Raw genomic sequence first — 21,613 nt, 5'->3', positions numbered from 1 at the left:
AAGACTTGAGTCTGCTTCTGTGATTTAATGAACATACTTACAGAAGCAGATCCTCTCAAAACAGCCACTACATCCACTAAATCATACATGTTATAAACCGACACTTTGGTGCAAATAGAAACGATGACAGAGATGTGGAATTTTCCAGGGATCCTTCCAGTAGACGAATAGTCATTCACAGAAAAACAAAGAAGATGTACACAGCATACACAACAATATTATCTTTATTTGAGACTTTTACCATAATTTGACACACTACGTACAGAAATAACAGATCGATGGTTAAATGAGCTCCCCGGAGCTGCTACAATTGATAAAAGTACTGATCTCTGTCTTTCACACTCCTGGTTTTTTCCACATTCACACGTGATTTTGTGGCTATCTTTATGAGAACATTCATTGACAATATGGATTTTGAAGCCCGTGTTACCTTTAACCTTCATCCAGACAGTTCAATATTGACCCTTAGAGCGCCAAACCTCAGTCCTGTTTTAGCCCTGAAACTAGAAAGTGAAGCCAAAATGTCAGCACGACTGGCATGCCGTTGTGGCGCTCACAAAGATAGCTGTATGAGTTAATGCACACACACACACACACACACACACACACACACACATACACACACACACACACACACACACACACACACACACACACACGCTTCAGCTCCCATGGAGCACCCCAGGCAGGAGATGACGGCACGCCGGAACACAGCGACGGTCCTGCGATCACCAGACGGGTCGCCGTCTGAGGGGGTCGCTGCTTTCTGGAGGAAACGAACAGGCGCGGGCTAGTTCAGCTACCACCACACGATGAAGGAACATGGAGGCCATAAACTCAGTACTAATCACCATGACTTCACGAGTTGTGCTAAGGTTATCTGTGTGTGAGAGTGTGTTTGTGCGCGCGGACTTCCTGATGTGTGCCTTTCAGTTGTTGTTGAGGACCCACCACGACGCTGCGGAGAGAACAAACACAAGCCGTCAGCGACCTTTCCGATGACCCCGACCGATCAGACACACCGCCGCACTTTTCTGTAGCAACGCAGGGAAATGAGACAAACACGACTGACTAAGGCATTAATGAGCATCTGTTGATAAAATGTGTGAAAGACCCACAACGACAACCTCTGTTCCACCTGCTAATTCACTAATTAGTTCTGTGTGTCAGTTTCACACAGTAGAGAATGTGTCACCCACTTTATCCCCCCAGTTTAGTTTGTAATACAGTTAATTTGGTCACAGCTACTTGAAATAAAACCATTATGATCTGAAATACAAGTCTAATAACTTGTTATAACTTCATTTGTTTGGCAGTTTAAGAAACAGTTTCCCCGAATCCTCTTTTTCTGCTTCAATTTATGATGTTTTCTTTTCTTTTCTGCAAAGTTCAGTATCTATTTCAAGGAATATTTGCAGTATTTCAGTGTCGGAGTGTCTAAAGTGAAACACACAGACCATACATCCCCCCCCGTGTGACATTTCAGCGTCTTACAAAACGGCGGTGTTGTGATTTGAATGTAAAAAGCCGCCTTGTTTGTCTGCTCAGTGGGGTTCAGCGATTGATAGCAGCCTCGCTAAAGGGCGCCCGCAAGGCAGGCGCTGATTTTTTTTTGTTTAAAGACGTCTCTCCTGGTCTTTATTGTCATTCAGGCGAAGGGGCCGAGCGTGACCCGGGGCGAGAGTCGGAGCGGCGAGGGCTCTCACCAGGAACCAGCATGGTGGTCAGGGTCTCGGGGGTCTCCAGGAAGTCCACGTTCCCCCTCTGGAAGGTTTTGCTGTAGTTGGTCTGTAAATGACTGCAGAGTAGAAACAAGAATAAAGTCAGTTTGAGGACGGCTGTGTAACGTAACACAACTCCAGATTGCTTCGAAAATAACAATTTAGATCTTCAATTAAACAGATAAACTTCATTTTAAATTCATTTAATTTTTTTAAATGATAAAATCACATGAAAATACTGAGAGTGAAAAATGATGGCGTGTTGTGGGGAGGCATTAATCATGGTGCATATGGCGCAGACACACTCTTACTTCTTCCACACGTTGTTGTGCTCCCAGAATTCATAGAGAATGAAGCGTGATTCATTTGCCAGCCGCTGAACTGCGATGCTGCCAAACGCAAAAAAAACAAAAAAAACAAAAAAACAAAACAAGAGAGAGCACAAGTCATGCAATTACTAATTAGTGTGGTGCATCATGTCCCCCAACAGCCTCTCTGTCTAAACTGCGCTCCAGCCTGCGACTGTTTACGAGATTATGAGCTCCATCAGAAACTACTGCGCAGATTAACCACTACATTAATGCATTCAGAGGCTTCACCCTCAGATACATTCATTCACAATGTGGCTGTGAAAAGTCATGCGGATGTCAAACTGAGTCAGAACTCAAACTGGAAGTTGTAACTTCAACTACACATTAAGGAAAAAAAAAAAGAATTAATTCATCCACAAAGACAACGCCGGGGTCAAACGCAGCTCTAAAGCCAGAACGGGATCTGACAGGAGGGACGGCGCAGAAACAGCCCACTTTCTGTTTCTTAATGCATCCTAATGAATTCAGCCGGGCTCATCATCTCAGTGAGATGTGAACTATTTAGGGACTGTGGAGTTATGATTCACATTAGGAGGAAGAACGGTGCTGGAAAACTACTCTGCGGAGCGCGCGGGGGTGATTTCAGAATCAAGTTCAACATTTTATCGCCTTATTTTAGTTCATTTTATCACACTATTTCGGGTTTCTGTTTTGTTTTAATCACTGTGGATGTTTTCTTGTGTGTCTTGTTTATGAGTATGAATAAACACCCATACATACAGTATATATATGTATGTTTACATTTGCAAGTATTTTTCCTTTTTAATATTTTGATATTATATTCTTTACTCATTGATAACCTCTGTCTTTTTTTTCCTCCTGGCTGTCTACTGATTAGGGGGTTTAAGAGAAAAACAGAAAAAAATCAATCAGTCACTCCTAACTGTGTGGGAAAATCTGAAACACTTATCACTGATCTTTGCTTTCAGATGTTCGAAGCTCATCACGATAAATCGTCTTTCACGTCCTGTTTCACACATCTGTATTTATTACATAAAACCGTCTCCAGGCTCTGGTCCTCATGAGAAGACAACAGGAAGGATAACAGTGGAGGACACGTTCCTCCTCCAGGACAAACATCTGTCTCTTTTGATATGACACTGACTCATCGTTAAAAAAAAAAAAAAAATAGAAAGAGCAGAAATTCAGAGAAAACGAAGGCCTGAAACGACATTAGCAGAGAGAGAGAGAGAGAGGACTGACTGTAGGCATCCGGTCTGGGCACAGGCACACTCCATGTACTGCCTGAGAGCCAGGCGAAACTCGTCCAGCTCCTCCTCCAGCACCGAGAGCTGCCTCTGAACGATCAGGATGTGCTGTGAAGACCAAGTACACACACACACACACACACACACACACACACACACACACACAATTGAGCATACGGAGTCAGAAGGTCACCATTTGCTTCCGGTGTGTAGAAAGCCTGCTGGAGGTGGTGAGATGTTCAGAAATGTTCTCTCGGGGTTTCACACCAGCGCCATGCGACACCAGGAAGCTGGCGACTCGCTCAGAAGCGAGAATCAGTGAATCTCGTGTTTTTTGGCATACGTTTATGGATAATAATCTCCAGCACTCGGGCTCGGCAGACACGGGAAGCAGAGAGAAACTCTCTAAAACAATATGCGCTTGTTGAAAGGTGCGAACAGCAGGAGTGCTCGTGACATTATCGGCCTGCGGATCGCTTCCAGAGGCCGACGGGGATTTTCTGACGGAGGCCGGGCAGACGGTGATGGGAACAGAGAGTGAACGGTCTGCCTGCCGCGTATAATGTACACTGGATGTGCTAATGAGGCTGAGGCTGCAGGGAGAGAGCAGCAGCCAAGGCTTTGTCCTCTGAAGTGATGGAATCATACCAGTGTGTGTGTGTGTGTGTGTGTGTGTGTGTTTGTGTGTGTGTGTGTGTGTGTTGTACAGTGCCCGAGGACTTGTTCTCAGCCGCTAATTTGGGAGAAAGTCAGTCAGACGCGCACACACACGGACGCAAGCGCGTAAACAGACGCACGCCCGGTGTGCAGTGGGTCATCATTGGTCTCCTCAGCAGCTCATGTAACGACATCTAACATTAAACCGGCTGCACGTGGATTAATGCACAGCCGTACTGAGAGGTCTGCAGCAAATTAGCGATGAGATGCGACCTTTTGTATTTAATATTCACATGCATGGTTTCATTCGACGCTGCTGGTTTACATTCCGCCAATCACTCCTTCAGCGAACCACAGACGATGATGAGAATCCTGCAGACGCTTTAACTCTTCTACTCAGCGCTGAAAGTTAAAATCAGGTGTCCGTCACCTCAGCGTGGCTGGATGGAGTCGGCTCGCCATGGCGACAGACTTCGCCGACACTGTGTTCAGAGCGCGTCTCCGTCTCCTGCTACTTCTGTCAAAACGGGGGAAAGCTTTCTGTCACAGCCGAACCTCTGAAAGCACCCTGGGAAATGTTGGGGATTTTTAGATTTTCTAAGACTGGAGAAGAATTATTTGGAAGCACATTCATAAAAAACTCGAGCTCAAACTGCTCTGCTATGCCGTCTTATTGTGAAATTTACAGGAGTTGTCAGTCTGTTGGAGAGATTTCTCTACACATCAGACACACAGTTCCTCCATAAACCCTTGTTCCTTCATTCCTGCTGCCAAACAGTCACAGATAAACAGAATTTTGAGCCTCAAACTGAAAGATAGAGGATAAAGACTGTGCAAAGAAAGATGGTCGGGGGGGGGGGGGGGGGGGGGGGGGGGGGGGGGGGGGGGATGCTTCTGGTAACTTTAAACCCTCCTGTTGCTATGACAACCGCTCACTGCTTATTATCAGAGCTGGCCCGACTTTTCTGTGTTCGCCGATGAGAGCAGAGTGACAGAGAAGTGTCAGCGGCGGTGAGGCAAGTGGCCAGAAGACAGGAAGTCAGTAAACAAACCGATTTGCTCTCCAGGACCTCCTCTTCCACTGGCTCCAGGCGGACGTCCTGCAGGAGAAGAACGAGATAAACGACTGAATTAAAGTGAGAAGCAGCTTGATTAAGACACAGAGATTTTCATCATTGTGCTTCACATTGACTGGGAGCTCAGAGCCTTGTTTATTTCATGTAGAGAATGTTTTGGACCGTAAAAACATATTTCATGGCACTTTTAACACACACAGATAGACGCCGATACATCCCATATATGTGCATATGTGCATGTCTGAAGGTGTGAAACCTGTTGATTTTGCCGTGAATCCGCCCGCCGCGATTTGAAGCTAATTTGAGATAATGATGCAAAGAGCAGATGGCGAGCGGACGCAGGAACAGATAGAGGTGGCAGGAGGAAAGCGAGGAGGAGGAGGAGGACGGAGGAAGGAGAGCAGAGAGAGGAGGACGAGGGGGTTAAAAGAAAGGTCAAGTAACCTTTTGTTCTAGGCGGTCAATAAGCTTCTGCAGTCTGTTGACCTGGATCAACCACTGGCTGTCTTCATCATAAACACCTGGGAGAGAGAGAGCGAGAGAGAGAGAGAGAGAGAGAGAGGGAGAGAGGGTTTCAGACGGAATGAGTAAATAACAGTCGGGGGGATGAAAGGTGCTGCATACATCGACTGTTTTAAACATTCGCCTCCATCGATCGCCTCTCAGCTGAATGCTATAATAAACAGCGGCGGCGCTAAAGGAGACTTTTCGCGGTTTCCTCTCACGCTGCGCGACTCACAGTCGCCACAATCGATGCCCGAGCCTTGTGCCCTGTCCTCAACTTCAGCTGGGTCTCTGCAGCGCTTCCTCCTTTCATTCCAGCTGTCTGGTTTTAGGGTTGGGAGCAAACAGTGTGCAAAGTTGAAGTTAATTCGACAAATTCTCCAATAAATAAATCCCATTAAACTATTTTAAAGACACTGAAACAACTTTCATCCCCCCCCTGCTGTTCCTTGTTGAGGCTGGCTGCGTATTGTCTCTATACTGGATGGACTCATGTATTATGAAAGTGGGACACAGATGGCGTTTTCTCCACTGAGTCCGACTTGCTGCAGACTCCACCGATAAATATACACATGCACTGACCTCAAACCCCCACCTGAGCTCCAGAGGAGTGCCAGAGCATGCAGTGGCCTACAAACCAAGACGTGCTGGAGAAATGTGTGTTTGTACACACACCGCCTCGCTCTCTCTCTCTCTCTCTCTTTCTTTCATCCAGCAATTTTATTTTCTCGCTTTTTCGCTCCTGGCAGCAGCAGCAGCAGCAGCAGCAGCAGCAGCATATCGGCAGGTTAGAGATGATCAAACCCCACAGCGTGGGCGTTCAGAGACGTGTGAACCCACCTGAGCTAACGAGGCTGAGCAGGGGGTTGTTCGGCGAGACGCTGCTGTTCCTCTGCAGCCTCCGGTTGGAGCGGCGACCCGACCACTGGATGGACAAAACCTCGGGCTTCAGCGGACCCTGTCTGGAGGAGAACGCAGCAGTGACTGTTGTGAACATTTCATCCTGTGGAGGGGTTCTCACTGCATGTTTATTAATGCAAACCTGCTCCAACAATAAAAACATCAAGCTTGACCAGAAACCTGAGAAGGATCCATGGTTTAATTCAGGTTTGTGTTCAGGTTTTGCAGCACTCTCCGGTGGCCGGAGCCCACAGCGTGGCTCGCTCCAGCGCTGAATAGATTCAGCAGACCTGGAGATGTCTGGACCTCCCTGTACTCGGTGTCTGGCGTTGAGCTGACAGTGACGCTAATGGCAGTGACAAGGTACAGGGTGACGTCACCCAAGATTCATCACACTGCTGTCAAGTTGTTCCCGTAATTTGAGGAGTCCTCAGGGCGTGCGTGAGTGTGTGTGTGCATGTAAAATAACCCGTTTCCCTCCCCGTTCCCATTTATTTGTCTGTATTTATCCATCACCTGTCATAAATATAAACTTGAAATATAAGTCATGTTTACATTTATCACACAATATTGATGAATTGGTTTCATGAATAATAAAGAAAATATCCTTTTTAATTTATCCGGGTCTCTCTCTCCATTAACAGGTCTTCCAGGTGACATTTTAGAGGAATTATGGTTGCTTGTTTCATGGAGGAGATTGATTGAAGTGGTCAAAGGTTCCTAATCAACACCCTGTAAGTGCAACACTTCACAGGCATACACAACATGTGTGAATCCTGTGATTTCTCTCAGATTATATATAGAAATACTGGCCTCGGCTTTGCCATCCTTAGATTAATCCTTTGTTTTATTCACAGACATAAAAAGAAAAGGTTAGATGAAACATTCTGCAGTATTTTGTGTTCTCTGATAAATTCTGTGAAACAGTCCGCACTGAAAGCTTTTTATGACCTTCAGAAAAATACTACGACGGGGAACTTTCTCACGTGTGTGTTTCAGGTTTACTGCAGCTGGACGTTCATCCATTTATCTATCTGTTTTGCTTCTGGTTTGTCTGGATATGGTTTGTGGAGGCACAAAATGATCTATTCCAAGCAGCTTTCTAAAAGTGACTCTTGATCAGATATGTCTGATACGCCTCGGCTCAATGGATTTTTATTCATTTCATACTATATCTTCCATTTATGACATTATTTTGATAAATCTGGGAGATGCTGTTTTGAATCTGTTTCTGTCAGTTTTTTTCTCTTCTGTATTTCAGCCGGGTTTATTTTCTATGGTATCTTCCGTGTTGGTGTACGCTGTGTCTGGCCTCCAGTGATTCAGAAGAGAGACTGATGAACTATATTCTGAACTAAAGTGTTTTATCTGAAGAACAACCAGGCTGTGTGGATCTGAACTCACATTCGATCGAACTCAGCTAATTCAGACCAAGAACCTGAAAAGACGACTCCAAGAAGAGATGGAAGGTATTGTCTTCCTCTCCCTACAGGACTAATGGCTTTTTGCATCGGAAACAGCACAGATGGATTTCGATGGACTCGAACCAGCCAACCGAACCACAGCCGCCCTCGGTTCTTATTTATAACTGGATGGAAATATATTTTAAGAAATGACCCAATTTTTATATTGAGATGTCTTTATAATCCATCATCAATATGAATTTAAAAAAATAAATGTGGAAAAAGCATTTTATCAAGTATTTCGACGAGAAACATCATAATAAGGTGTCGTTCTTTCAGGAGAGCCCGGCTGCGCCAAATGACTCCACTTATAGGAGGCTTTTATTTTAAACGCTGCCGTGCACGCCCCGGGAGAAAGGAAGTATAATTAATTCACGAGCTGCAGTCTAATATGTCTCCATCCCCGATGCATGGAGGAGGAGTCGCCGGGTGGCAGGTCCCTCTCGGCCTGCCAGTGACTCATATCTCAGCTGAGGAGCAAACGTTAATTGCGAAAACTGTCTGGGATAACTAATAAGAGCAAAGCCCGGCGGCGCTCCCGGCCGCATGTTCCTCCCACAGCTTTCATGTCAGCGGAGAAGGGGAGGGAGAGAGAGAGCCCGGGGCGAACGAGTGCGGTCAGGATTAGCAGAGGAGGGAACACAAGCTGGAGATGTAAACGATAACTCATCAGCAAATACCGGAAGACAATGCGCGGATTTATAAAACAAAAAACATTCGAGAGGACAGGATTGTCTCAGAGAACAAAAAGGCACATCTTGTGAAGCAGGAAGTGAGCTGAGGGCCACGGCCGTGACCTCCAGCTCTTCACAGGTACAAAAAAAAAAAAAAAAAAAAACTGACCAGAAAACCCGATTAGAAGCCGCTGGAGAAACAACGTTCTCCAGAAGCGTTCAGGAGAGCAGAGCGGCGGCGCTCCGACGCAGGGGGATTGTTTGAAGTGAGAAGGATGCTGGAGGAGAGGGAGCAGCTCGGGGAGCGAGGGAGAGTCACACTCTGAGATGACAAGGGAGGTAATAGAAAAGGAGAGAGAGAGAGAGAGAGACAGATAGAGACAGAGAGAGAGAGAGTTCAAAGAGGTGAGGAGAAAGAAAGAAAGCGGCAAAAGAGTTTTGTTTGATTTAAACGTCGATTATCCAAGTCCGTTATTGTCGGCCTCTGAGAATAAGTTAAAAGATGATAATGATGTGAAAAAAAAAAAAAAAAAACCTACTTGAAGCCGTAAAAAGATCCAGCGGGACGGAGATATCAGCGTTAGACTGAGCAGGAGAGAAACAACACCTCTGAGATGACTTTCCACGCCGATGAACTCACTGCCTGACTGCTCAGCTCCTGTACAGCACTGAGCTGCAAACCGACAGACAGGATTCCAGAATATCCGAACGTTTTTATAGATCAGTAGATCAATTCAGCGAGCGATCAGCTGTGGCAGCAGCGTCTGTTTTTGGCAGCATGCTTGAAATCCAATCAGTCCAATCCGATCCAATCCAGTCTAATCCAATACAGGCACAAAGGAGTTTTTAAACTGATTTATATTGTCTAACTGATGGTGGCAGCTTGTTCTCAGCTCACAACGTGTCAACAGTTTTACCACCAACATACCTGTGCAAGACTGACAGTATAACAGCATGGGGAGATCCTTCAGAAGCAACATGTAATCTGCCCTTTAATAATCACTGGGAGTGTTTGTGCGGTTATACTTTGTACCGTGTCATGCTGTTTCGTCGTGTTTTCACCCAGATGGTGTTAAAATCGACGCCGTCATCAAAGAGCATTCCCTCCCCCTCCATTTCCAGAGAGACCCGTGTGTCACCGCAGGTTTGGACGGGATGAAAGAACCCTGATTAGCCGCGGCGGAGACTTGTTCCCTGATAATCTACACCTGAGGAGCACTTCTGCTGGTGAGTCATCTCCGCTAATGAGCGGAGCACACCAGTGGCATGTCTGATTAGTCACAACAGTCCCAGACCGATCAAACACCGCACAAACACGCAACGCAAGCCCCTCAGGTTGAATCTCCAGCGGGCGTCGTCACTCAGCATGCTCATGAACATGCTCATAATCAGATCATAACCACAGTTTTTTTTTTCTCATTTGTATTTTTCAGCACGCATTTATGGAAAACAAGCTAAAAACCTGTAGAACTGCACAGAAATCCGCCGTCTGATGCTTTCATTCAGTTGTGCTGTCTTGACCTCCGTCCTCCGATTCTCCTCGATCAATAAGCCCTCTTTAATTTGCTCCTGCTTGCACACACACGTCCCCACGGGGTGAGGATTTACATTTTAATCAAACCAATAATGAAGGCACAGATCTGCTGGATTACGGTGGAGATCAGGTATTTTTATCTCGGAGAAAAGTCTTGACATGAGCGTGTGTGGACGGGACAGCGCAGTGGACTGTAATTACGACCGCAACTGAACAATATGTTTTTGCTCATGCTTTAATTGTGCGAAGGACTGGAGAGATTCTTTTTTTTTCTTTTTCTCCTTACTTCTCCTGGCGAGTCTGCTCAGCCGTGGTTTCCATGGCACACTCCAGGGAGCTCTGAAGCGAGTGAAGCTGATTGGTCGTCTCCTTCAGAAGGAAGCGGGTCACAAACTGCTCCAGGTGGGTGGACTCCTGATAATCCTGCCGACGGAGGAGGAAGAGGAGGAGAAGGAGGAGGAAGAGGAGGAGAAGTCAGTGTGGGAGGAACGGTGAAGCGCAGAGAGCGCGGCGACTCGTTTCTCGTGCCAGCTGAGTGTCCGGTCCCTCAGCGCTCGTCAAGACAAGATCACCCATGGAGAAAAACATTACACAACACAAGTGCTGCTGCAAAAATACAGGACGGAAACGCCTGGTTTTCAGCATCTTGAAAGAGCTCTACTGATCGCATGTTGACGTGCTGGCAGCACCGAGCTGCTTCCTTTTAACCTGTAATGAGAAAAGATCAAAGATCAGGATGATTACTGTGAGTGGGAGCCGCTTTTATTCTGACCTAAAGCTTGTGTCTGGATGAAAAAGCTGGAAGAGATGCGTCCTTTACTCATTGGATTAAAGCAGAGTGACGTTATGGAGAAATGTTAGGTTAACAATGGATTTTAAGGGTAGTTTGGAGAAACTGTCTTTTAACACGGTTTGATGCAAATTGTCTGGTGGATGAAAATGTTTCTGAAGATTTATCATCATCTGTCTGAACTCACTTTTAAAACCAACAGACGATAACGCTCGGAGGGCAAAAGCACAAATCTACAGACGAGTAGCAGGAACAGGTGTAATCCGACCCTGGAATGGAAATAATCCAACAGGAGGGAGATCCGGACACCCAGCAAATTGCACCCTGACTCTGCTTGTTGACTCTTTTAAACGCATCATGTTGAAATCATCTGTGAGAGACGACATATTTCCATTTAAATGATGCTTGTCAAGCACCATCGACAACAACATCAGGGATGTGAAAGAGTCATCTGTGCCTTGCTGTGAGTCAGGTGTTGATGGCATGTTTGTTGAGAAAGATGATAAGGAAAAAAAAAAAAAAAGAAGAAGAAGAAATTGAATTCTGAGGCATTCTGAAGAGAAGTCATTTGCCGTGCCTGGAATGGAGCAGCATGGCTGAGAGCTGTTCTGTATCTAATCAAAGAGTGAAGGATGCTCGGCTCGGCTCTGCTCGGCTCGGTTTGCTGGCTTCGCGCTGCGCCCGACTGTTTGTACACTCCGCTAATAACACAGAGACTCAAGGCAAAACGCTAACTCGAGCTCGATTAGAGAACAGGGAGAATGGGTCCAAGTCTGTGTGTGTGTGTGTGTGTGTGACAAAAAGAAATGCATTTCAGTGCTTCTACCTTTGGGGTATTTTTGTCTTCTCAAAAAATAGGATGAATAGTGTGATTCTAAAGGCAGGGACGGTTATTCAGAAGGACGGGGAGAGTACGAGCGCACACATTTTCACAAGCACACACACACACACACACACACACACACACACACACACACACACACACGCGCGCATTCACATTGACTAAACCATGCCAAACAGGAGTCCTTCAGTCAAAGACAAACTCTTGGCAGGTTCGACACGATACGAAGCAGATAATTAAACTCCCTCTTATCAGTCCCGTGACTCCTGCGTCTGACAGGTGAACGACTGCGGCGACTCGCAAATGAAAAAACACCACAAACGGCCCGGCGCTTGCGGTGCGTCTGAGTTTGAAAAGGTGTTTTTATTGGCCGCAGGTATTGTTTGATCCCTGACATTTGGTCAGCAATGCGCACTCCCTCGAGCGCAGACTTGCACATGCATGCACATTCATTCAGTGAGAGTGAGTCATGACTAAACTGATAAAGGTCAGTCTCCCGCGAGCCGAGCATGGATTACCTCTTGCGATTTGAACTTTTCTGCGTGTGTGTGTATGCCACCAATTCATTTTAAACAGCTGAAGGTCCCCCTGAATTTTTTTCTTTCTTTCTGCCTTTCTTCAATTTTCTATTATCAACTGCACAAAAGGTCAAATGGACGCTTTTGTTGGATTTTACGCTCGGCTTCTGACGCAGCACGAAATCACACCCTTTATGTACGAGGTGGACGCTAACCTGACAGCATATATCAGCCGTCTCCTGGTCAAACCCTCAACACAAATGATGTTGACGATAGAAAGATTTGGCTTATTTCAACTGAAAAAATAAAGAGCTTTTTAATTGACCCAGAGTAGGTGAACTGCAAGAAGTGACGAGTAACCCTCAATAGAGTTTCTCAATTTCATGCTGCTCCTCTTTCGTGAACTTTGATACGGCAACACGAATGAAAACTGAAACCCAGAATATCTCTGATTAGATCAATAAACACAGCCAGATCGGATTTAGACGCGCTCTATTGTTTCCGGCTCCCTCGCTCACGGGCACGGATATAGAACGCGTGCAGTTATGAATTAGCTCTTGTGTACATTCTTGTCATCTTCCGGTAAAAAAGAAACACCTAGGAAAATGTGCACAAAGGCAAGCGGCCCCCTCACACACACCGGCTGCCAGAGACCACCCACTCAAACACACACGGCTCGGCAGAGAGCGCTGAGCCTCAGCGCGTGACTAATGCAGCATCTCTTCCCCACTTCGCTCCGCCAATACTCAATAAGAATCAGAGGAAAACAGTGTGTCACGCAGTTTTTTTTTTTTTTTGTGTTTTTGTGCTGTGATTATGGGAGACGGGGTCAGAGAAATCTTCCAGGTGTCTCGTATGCTTCTGAGGATTCAACAGCGCTGCTCAGGAGACGCAACGCGGCGTGAAATCCTGCCGCTCCTCTCACACTTCGGTGTAGAAATTTAATTTGGAAGTTGTTGCCAATTGTGTCCAATTTGAGCAGAGTGATTCGTCTCATTTTGGAGCAGCTGTGACTGAACAGTGAAGAATTCCGCCAGGACGACCGAGGCTGCATCTGAAGGTCTCTTCTCTGTAAAGCTTCTTAAAAAAAAAAAAAAAAAAAAAAAAACAGCCTGATGCAAGGTGAGCAATCACTTGTGAACGAGAAACGCAAAACTACGCGTGACAAACGAAAGCTTTCCCTCCCAAACGGTGGGATTAGAGATGTTTCTGCTTAACGGGTGATTTCAGCATCTAGAGGAAGGAGAGCAAGTTTTCCCTCCAGATCTGACGAGCCAGCTCTCTCAGTTCATCTCAAACCAATTTCTTTTCATCATTTCTACCTTCGGTCCCTCGTCTTTCATCATCACCTCTCATCATTTACCCTCATCTATGTCTGTCTGGCTTTATCTCTCTTGCAACACTTAACCTCCTCCTTCGCCGCTCTGATACCGTAAAAGCACTCAGCTGCAGACATCATGGCAGATAAAGACTAAAAGCAGTGTTTGGTTGGAGACACAAGCCTCAAAGTCTCGTATATGTTGGCTGCAAGTCCAAAAAGGATTCAATTCTTTTATTTTTGCTTAATTAGCAGCATGAATGAGTCTTTCCAGCTCTGTAGAGACAATCTAATTAACGGGCGATCAGAGGGACTCAGACGGGCAGCAGCCGAGCATGCTGGGAGAGACGTGCACCGCGAAGCGCGCAAGCTCCATGCTGAGAAAACGTAACGTCTCTCCATTATCACCATACCGTCCAAATTAAGGACTCCACGGCAGTTTTATTCTCCCGCAAGATAATTAATGTCTGGCAAAGTAAATGACCATAAATCTGTTAAGAAACCCGACAGAATGTGTGAACTGATACAGGAATGGATTCACAGTCTGGCGGTTTGTGTTTGTACTATTTCCGTCCGATAAATGTAGGACAGTGTCTAAAAACAGAAGGAAACAATCCTTCAGTGTCAAGTTGTGTATTTTTTTTGCCATCTCACCTTCTTGGTTTTGTCCATGGCCTTCAGTATGGACATGTTCAGGTCTTCTAAGGCGGCGAGAACATTCTCATATTCACCGAGGTGCTGGGAGAAGTATTCTTCACAGCAAACCAGCCAAACAGGGGGAAGGGACAGAGAGAAAGAGAGCAGGATTAGGAGAGGACGTGTTTTGGCGTTAGGTAACTGGGACAGTGCTGTGGGTGTTTTTTGAAGCGGCGCTGGTGTGACACCTCGGTCACACAGCCTGCAGGGGCTTCGGTCGCACACAAGAGCATCCAACATGTTTCTGTCCTTACGCTGGGAAATTGTCAAATAGCATTTGTGTCTGCGCCGCTCCAGAAACATTCAAGGTTTTTTCAGAAACGGCGTTTACTTCTGTAAGTGAAGAGTAAACTCACCACAGAGTTCATCCGTGTCCACATTGCTGCGAAGCGAAAAGCCGGAGAGAGAAAGAGAGAGGGAGATAACTCTTCTGTTTTTTTAGAAAAACACTGAAGGAACAAGATATTTCCAATGTTAAAGTAGTGTCAAGTCTAATTACGAAAAGCTGCGCAGACTCTGATTTGATGAATAGGTGTGTGATTGCAGACAGAACTGATTGAATACGAGAATTATTGATTGAATCATTTATGAGTTTCCTCACCAGAAGATGAATGGGCCTAACAGGAAATTCTGTACAGGAAACTGATCAAAAAAACTGCCTTTTTGTGATAAATCTACGTGGAGAGGTGTATTTTTGTGGAGAAGGACACCATCAGAGCGTAACTCGCACGTCAGAGCGGACACTCAGACATGCTATCAGCCGTGCATCGAGCTGCCGGCGACACAAACAACACTTTTCATGTCTCGTAACGGGAGCCTGGGGGAATTTCGCTGGTTTTAGCTTCGCACGAGTCGTAGCGGCCGCTCGCCTGGGAGAAACGCTGCCGCGATCGTTCGGTCCAAACAGGAAAAGACACTTAGAGTCGCAGAGGACGGCCATGAGCAGAGAGACAGAGGTCAAATATGAAACTATCTTTGAAACAATTTCTGGTAAGAATTGACACAAAATGGGTTTGATTCGTGGTCTGGATGGACAAGATTTATGCGCTATATCCTGCAGTCCTTTTCAAATTCAATGAGCTGAATGATCTTTCGGTGTTTGAGCCTAACCTGATGAAGCTCGCCTGCCTTTTCACGCAGACCTTCCAGCTCGGTGAGTCACTCTCCGATCAATACAGGATTCGATAGCAGGCTTCCAAATTACTTTCTCACAACTTTGCAGTCTTCCGAGTTCCTTCCTCATTTTGCAAAAGAGGGAGACGTGTTCATTACTGGTTTAACAGATCAATAAGGCAGAGGCGATCTGGATACAGGTGTACGCAGAACATCAGGGCAAACATTACACAACATATAAATAGAAAGGAATTAACTTTTACTGTCAAAAGGATCAATCTTAAATATCAGGACTGACAGTGAAGCTTCACAGCGGTGTTTTCATTAGGAAGACAGAATATTTGCAGCTGAGTCCAGTTTTAGTGCTGGGCTGTTCCAGTTTCCTCCCACAGTCCGAACTCCTGGGTTTGACTGAGGCGACAGTGATTTGCCCGTAGGAGTGAACGTCAGTGATTATTTTGCTCTCTGTTCACCCTGGACTGGCATCCTGCCCACGGCGTCCGCTGCGAGCCGCTCCAGCCTCCATACGTTGGACGAAGCGGCGCAGGGGCTGGACGGATCGACGGCTGGGTGGATGAACGGAAAGGAGCTGTTCGTCTATGAGACTGCGCCCAGCCATTACGCCATCTGATTGTGAAACGCTCTTTAATCACATCAGTAAAAGACGCGACACAATCAACACGCTGCCTGCAGTAATCGTTCCGGCGAACGTCGGAATAAGGATGTTCATTATGCAGTGTTAATAAAATCAAACACAACTGTTTGCCTCAGGTGACTCTGGTGACAACAATTACCCCGCTGTAATTACTCAATTACCAGCTTCCGCTACTGAGAGCTCAAAATGAAGACTTGACATGACAGTTGCTCACGAGAGCAACAGACGACACGAAAAACTGCCAGCAAGTAACTTTACTTCACATTAAATGCTTCAAGTATCGTATCTCGTCTCCACAGAGCTCACCGCACTGATTTAAGGACAACGGGTGAGTAGCTGCTTATTTACTTCAAAATATTAAAAATATCTCTGGATGTATTTGTGCAACATCCAACGAGAACCGAAAAAAAGATGTGAGGCAGAGGTGTGAAGAAGCATCAAGGTGGGAACAATTATGGCACAAAAGAGCCTAAAAATAATGTTGTGAAATACTACGGCAGCTGCGATCCTTACAAGTGAGACAGGAGGCTGATGGGGAGAACGGAGGAGTGAGTCTCTTGTGCCCGGCAGAGAGACGGCGGCGGCTTACAGCCCGGAGTGTTTCTCTTCACACCTGGGTCTGGTTCTACTATCCCCCAGCCAACAGCGGAACAAACTATTCTCCTCAAAGAGCGGCACGAGACAAGAACACTTGTCATTTGTCGCTGTATCTACGGTTAAATTCCTCCGACTGTCAACTCACTTCTGTCATCTGTGGAATTAAAAAAAACAAAAACAAACCGTAGTGATAGGAAGCGATGAGTTCGCTTACTCTGTGTTGTGGGTGTCAATCGTGTGGAAGAGCTCCTTCAGTTCGTCAGCTGTCAAGACGCCGTCGGAGAAGTAGGATTTGAATTCGTCAAAGGACAGCTTCCCGTCGTCTGTGGGCAAAGCACAGATCGTCTCAGCACAGACCCACTCAAGCGGTTTTCTCAAGACTCTTTGTGTGAATCGCGAATCAAATTAAAATGGACACATGTTGATGATTGAGAGACTGTCGGACAGGAAAAATGGCGAAGATTCCAAGTCATTATTTCAGGAAATCGGTTACATAACTTTAATTCTGATGAAAACCGAAGGCAACGTTTGGCAGAGCAGACGTTGTACGTCAAGGTATAAAGAGTGGCGGCAGGAACGGCGAAAAGATGGATGGCGCGTGCCGATCACCTTCATTGAAATATGAAAAAACAGAACAATAAAACGTGGCAAAATAATAGTACAGTGGCACGTTTCCTCTGCTTTTCTCATGCACGTCAGTGTGAAAGCACAGGTTCATCAGCGTTTGTTCCATTAGGCTAACTCGATGATAAGCTCAGTAATCAGTCACTTTTATGCTTTGGAGCTCTGCAAAGAATAGAATAAAAAAAAATCCCATGAAATATTCATGAGATGAAAATAAACAGCGAGGAGGAGCTCCAATTTGAATATCCTCGGGCGGCGTGAAGACAACAAGCCACTGACAGCCTGTCTGCCGCAGCGCTCTGCCTCACGTCTTTCTGCTCGTGTGACGGGCGGAGGCCGATCTCTGACCTTTCACTGCCGACCTGCCCTGAAAGGTGACATTAAGCACTGCTGTCATCCAGCGATGGATCGTGTGAGAAAGAAAGAAGAAAAAGAACACAACACGGGCTCAGAAACAAGCTTGAAACGGGCTTGACGTATGAGTTCCGCCATTTGTACATCAAAAGCAGGCATGTGGGGAAAGGTTACGAAACAGATAATTGAGCCTGTCAACATGTGAACCGGTTATTTTTGGAGATTTGGATCAGGGCCGTGTGATGAAGCCCTTTCAGTGTGTAACGACACGAGGCTGATTTCTGTATCTCAGCCATGTCAGGTTTACACCGTGACGCGCCGCGGCTTGACACTTCTGTCACGCCGGCGATGAAAACAGACATGAAATGCTGCGGTGTGTGAGAGCTTGTACCTGTTCGGTTACAGAGTCTGACAAGTGCTGCCTCCAAGCCAAACGCCGCACACTAAAGACCGCAGGACTCCAAACAGAATCACTGCGACCGCACTCCAACTAAATCTAAAACAATTCTGCTGGCCTGGGACTTGGAAAATAGCTTGATCTGAAAATCTCCATATGTTGGAGTTAAAAACATCCAGCAGCTCATGATCTGTGCTGCCGAACTGCACACTGGACCGTAACCTTTGAGTCACAACTACTTGACTGAGGATGAATGAGCTGCTGACACAAGCTGCTTCGAATCAGATGCTCCCACCGGAGATTCTGATCTCCTGAGAGGACCAGGAGTGCGGTGGCAGCGGCGGCGGCGCAGGAGGGCAGAGCGGAGGAGCCGCTGAGGGCACGGTGAAGTGTGTCAGATCTAAAAGTGCTGCTGGAATCACCGGGTCAGCAAAGGAGAAACATTTCAGGTCCCGAAGAAGGACTTTCCACGAACTGGGTCACCTGTGTGAAGGTGTGTGTGTGTGTGTGACTGTGAAAGAACCGAAACACCCCGTGACTTCAGGAACAACCCGAATGCTGCAGCCAGCAGCCGAGAGGTTAAAACGGATGATTGACAAAGCAATCTGTTTGAGGACTCTTATAATCAGAACTTTAAACGGTTGGATTCAAGACATTTAAAGATGTAATCGTGTATTTCACTTATTTTTGAGTCTCAATGCAGAAAATGCTATTTCTTTACACATTTATGTCGTCATTGCATTAAGACAGACTAACTTACATTAATCGATTTTCAGAATATACAATGCAGATGGAGATACGAGAATGTGACTCACACAAACACAGAAAGAAAAGAGTCTGTACATTTATTGAGAGAAATAGATCTTTGTGTTATTAAAGCCAGTCGTGGTTTTTTTGTTTCCTTGCTCTCGTGTTGTGTTTTTTTCTGCCTTAACTTTAAACGTGCATCTGAATGTGAAATGTTTACATCCTGCGAGGAGCTTCTGAGTCCTTTTGTGTGGACTGCTTTCATACAGGAACCTTCAAATTGTTCAAATTCTCCGTGTTTTTCTTCATTATTGCTCTGATAGTGCACATCGATGGGCATGGTCACTTTCCTGTTTCCATGGAAACTAAAAGAGTATCAGCAGAGAGCCATGATCAGAATTTCATTGAGAAAGTAGATCTGCTGTTGCTCATGAGAACAGTGGGGCTGGAATAACACCGAAGACAAACAAAGAAGTGTTTGAATGTAGATCCGATGGATCTTCAGCTACTCACCGTTTTTATCTGCCCTCCTCAGTATCTGAAATCAGAACGGAAAAAAGGGTGAAGAGGTTATTCAAAGCTAAAGACTGTGTGTGTGTGTGTGTGTGTGTGTGTGTGTGATGGTTGATCGCCGATCACACTTGCAGAAGCAGTGTCATTAAATAATTGATCATGCTGTCCCAGAGTCCGCAGGCAGGCGATGAAAGGCGGTCGGTTTGACCGCGGCCGCCTCGAAATGGGATCACCCACTTTTTCAACTTGACATATTTTTTACATGTGAGGAAGAAGAAGAAGAACCTAAACAGGCAACACGACGGGATCAATCAATATCCCAGAGAGACTAATTTTAGATTAAAGTCAAAGCAGGAAAGAGAATTAAAAAAAAAAATAAAAAAATCCATGTTTGTGAATTTTCCGAGACGATGAGACGAGAAAGTAGAAAACCTCCTCCCACGATGTTCTCGCTTTTGGCAGACGGCTCAGTCTTCTTATTTACACTCTATTATCTGTGTTTCTGCTCTTGCTGTCCAAAAACTTGTGTTCAAAACCCAGTCATCATTTACTACTATTTCTGTAGTTTCTCTCATTAAATTGAAAAAAATCAAGACAATGGTCCACGTCCACATTATTATGCAGACAGACGACTAAATAAATCCTCACATGGTATTTTTCCTTTTTATCTTCATCGAAACTCTTAATATTTGTATAACTAATAGTGTTACAGTAGTGCAGCCTATTTAATTGTTTTTGATGTATTTAACATATTCCTATATGCACAGTGGTACATTGATGTCAATGCAGTGTATCTCATTTTAATGAGTTTAATTGTAGTTTTTTTTGTAAAAGTAATTTTTGACTCAGTCATTCAAGTTTCAGTCACACACCTTTACAGATGGAGTTTGCATGTTCTCCTGGTACGTGCGAGGTTTTTCATCCAAAAACATGAATTTTCTGCAGTCTGTCTTATGCATTTACGTTTTGTTTTACTGTTTTAACCCTGCATTCACCCAGGTAGATCGATTTGTGTTGACCTGCAAATGTTAAAGAGGCTTGATGACACATGCCATTTAAAAATCTGGTAGCACAGATTTAATTATCTAAATAAATATAAGCACTGGGACTCCAGCAGCCCCAAAGCAAAAGCAGAATAAAACTATATGAACTGTTTCAGAAAAATCTGACTGTCTAAAGTGTATTTCAACACAGCGCACTGAGGATATGCTCGGAATACAAGATGTGTTAAAAAGAAAAAAAAAAAAACGCCATGTCTACAAGTCTCCTCTGAAAAGAGGCGAAGCCGTTCACTGTAGCAGGCTGAGCATCGCTGAGATGCTTGATAAGGTCAATACAGCCTCCCTTCTAAATAACTCAGTAATTCTTGTGTTTGCAGTCTCTCCTGTCGTCCCCCCAACACTGAAGACAGCACTCAGCTCCATCACAGCTGAACGAAAGCCCCGAGGACTGAGGGGGAAACAATCAGGAGGTGACTGAAAGGAAGCAGCAGAGGTATGAGGAGGAAGAGGCTGAGGAGGAAGATCATTAGCTGAAAAAGACACCGACCTCTGTGTGTGTGTGTGTGTGTGTGTGTGTGTGTGTGTGTAGTCATCTCATTATATGCTGAAAGATATTTCTTCTGATAGATCATCTTTTAGACCCCCCCACCGCACACACACACACACACACATAATTTTTTTTATTAAAGCCAGCAAGATTCATGCCACTAATTTCAATAAAAAGATATGAACATGGTATGTTATAAACAATAAATCAGCTGAATCAAATGTTAGAAGTAGCAGCAATAAACCTTATGTAAAGAATCGACAGTAACTGAGGTCTGAGAGCCTCCATGCACAACATTTAAAACATTTAAAATGACATTTAAACATGTTCATATCCAAAGATTATTAAACTTCTGCCATGATCTTTGTCTTGCTTGACTGTTGTTAAAGTAACATAGAAAGATAGTGGAATAAAAAATGACATGCAAGTTTTTTTTGGGGTTTTTTTTTTCAGTTTGATGGGAAAATAGAAGTGTGCATGGATTGCTCTCCGTAGGAAATGTCAATAGATACTCACATCAATGAAGATGGACATTCCCTTCTTGAGCTCCAGCTGGGCGCTGGGCTCCTCACACACAGACTGCACCTCTTCTGAACAATCCATCACTCACTGTGTGTCTCCAGCTGCAATCTGCAGAGGTTTGTACCCGAGAACCTCTTATCTGGTCACTGAATCGCAAGAGGAGAGAAAGACACCCAACACCACTGCACAGAGAGGAAATCAGACAGAAAATAAAACACCTTCCTCTAAACAGCATGCCAATATCAGCTCCCACATTTAAGCCTACATACAAT

General features: G+C 45.2%; 1 protein-coding gene across 1 annotated transcript; it reads right to left on the bottom strand.

Annotated features, from left to right (window-relative positions):
• Positions 1-911: 911 nt before the first annotated feature.
• On the bottom strand, positions 912-21,460 carry necab1 (N-terminal EF-hand calcium binding protein 1). The gene is made up of 13 exons (XM_030120686.1): positions 21,336-21,460; positions 19,272-19,296; positions 16,851-16,959; positions 14,628-14,653; positions 14,230-14,327; positions 10,395-10,531; positions 6,378-6,499; positions 5,478-5,554; positions 5,010-5,057; positions 3,296-3,408; positions 2,033-2,110; positions 1,707-1,798; positions 912-958 (listed from the first exon to the last, which is right to left on the bottom strand). Exons 1-13 carry the CDS (start codon positions 21,420-21,422, stop codon positions 930-932), a joined length of 1,041 nt encoding a protein of 346 aa, XP_029976546.1. The 5' UTR covers positions 21,423-21,460; the 3' UTR covers positions 912-929.
• Between the last annotated feature and the right edge of the window lie 153 nt (positions 21,461-21,613).

This window comes from Salarias fasciatus, chromosome 22, assembly GCF_902148845.1.
Source record: "Salarias fasciatus chromosome 22, fSalaFa1.1, whole genome shotgun sequence".
NCBI classification, from domain to species: Eukaryota; Metazoa; Chordata; class Actinopteri; order Blenniiformes; family Blenniidae; genus Salarias; species Salarias fasciatus.
Note: the sequence above shows the minus strand (reverse complement) of the source record. Positions and strands in the feature narration are given on the sequence as shown.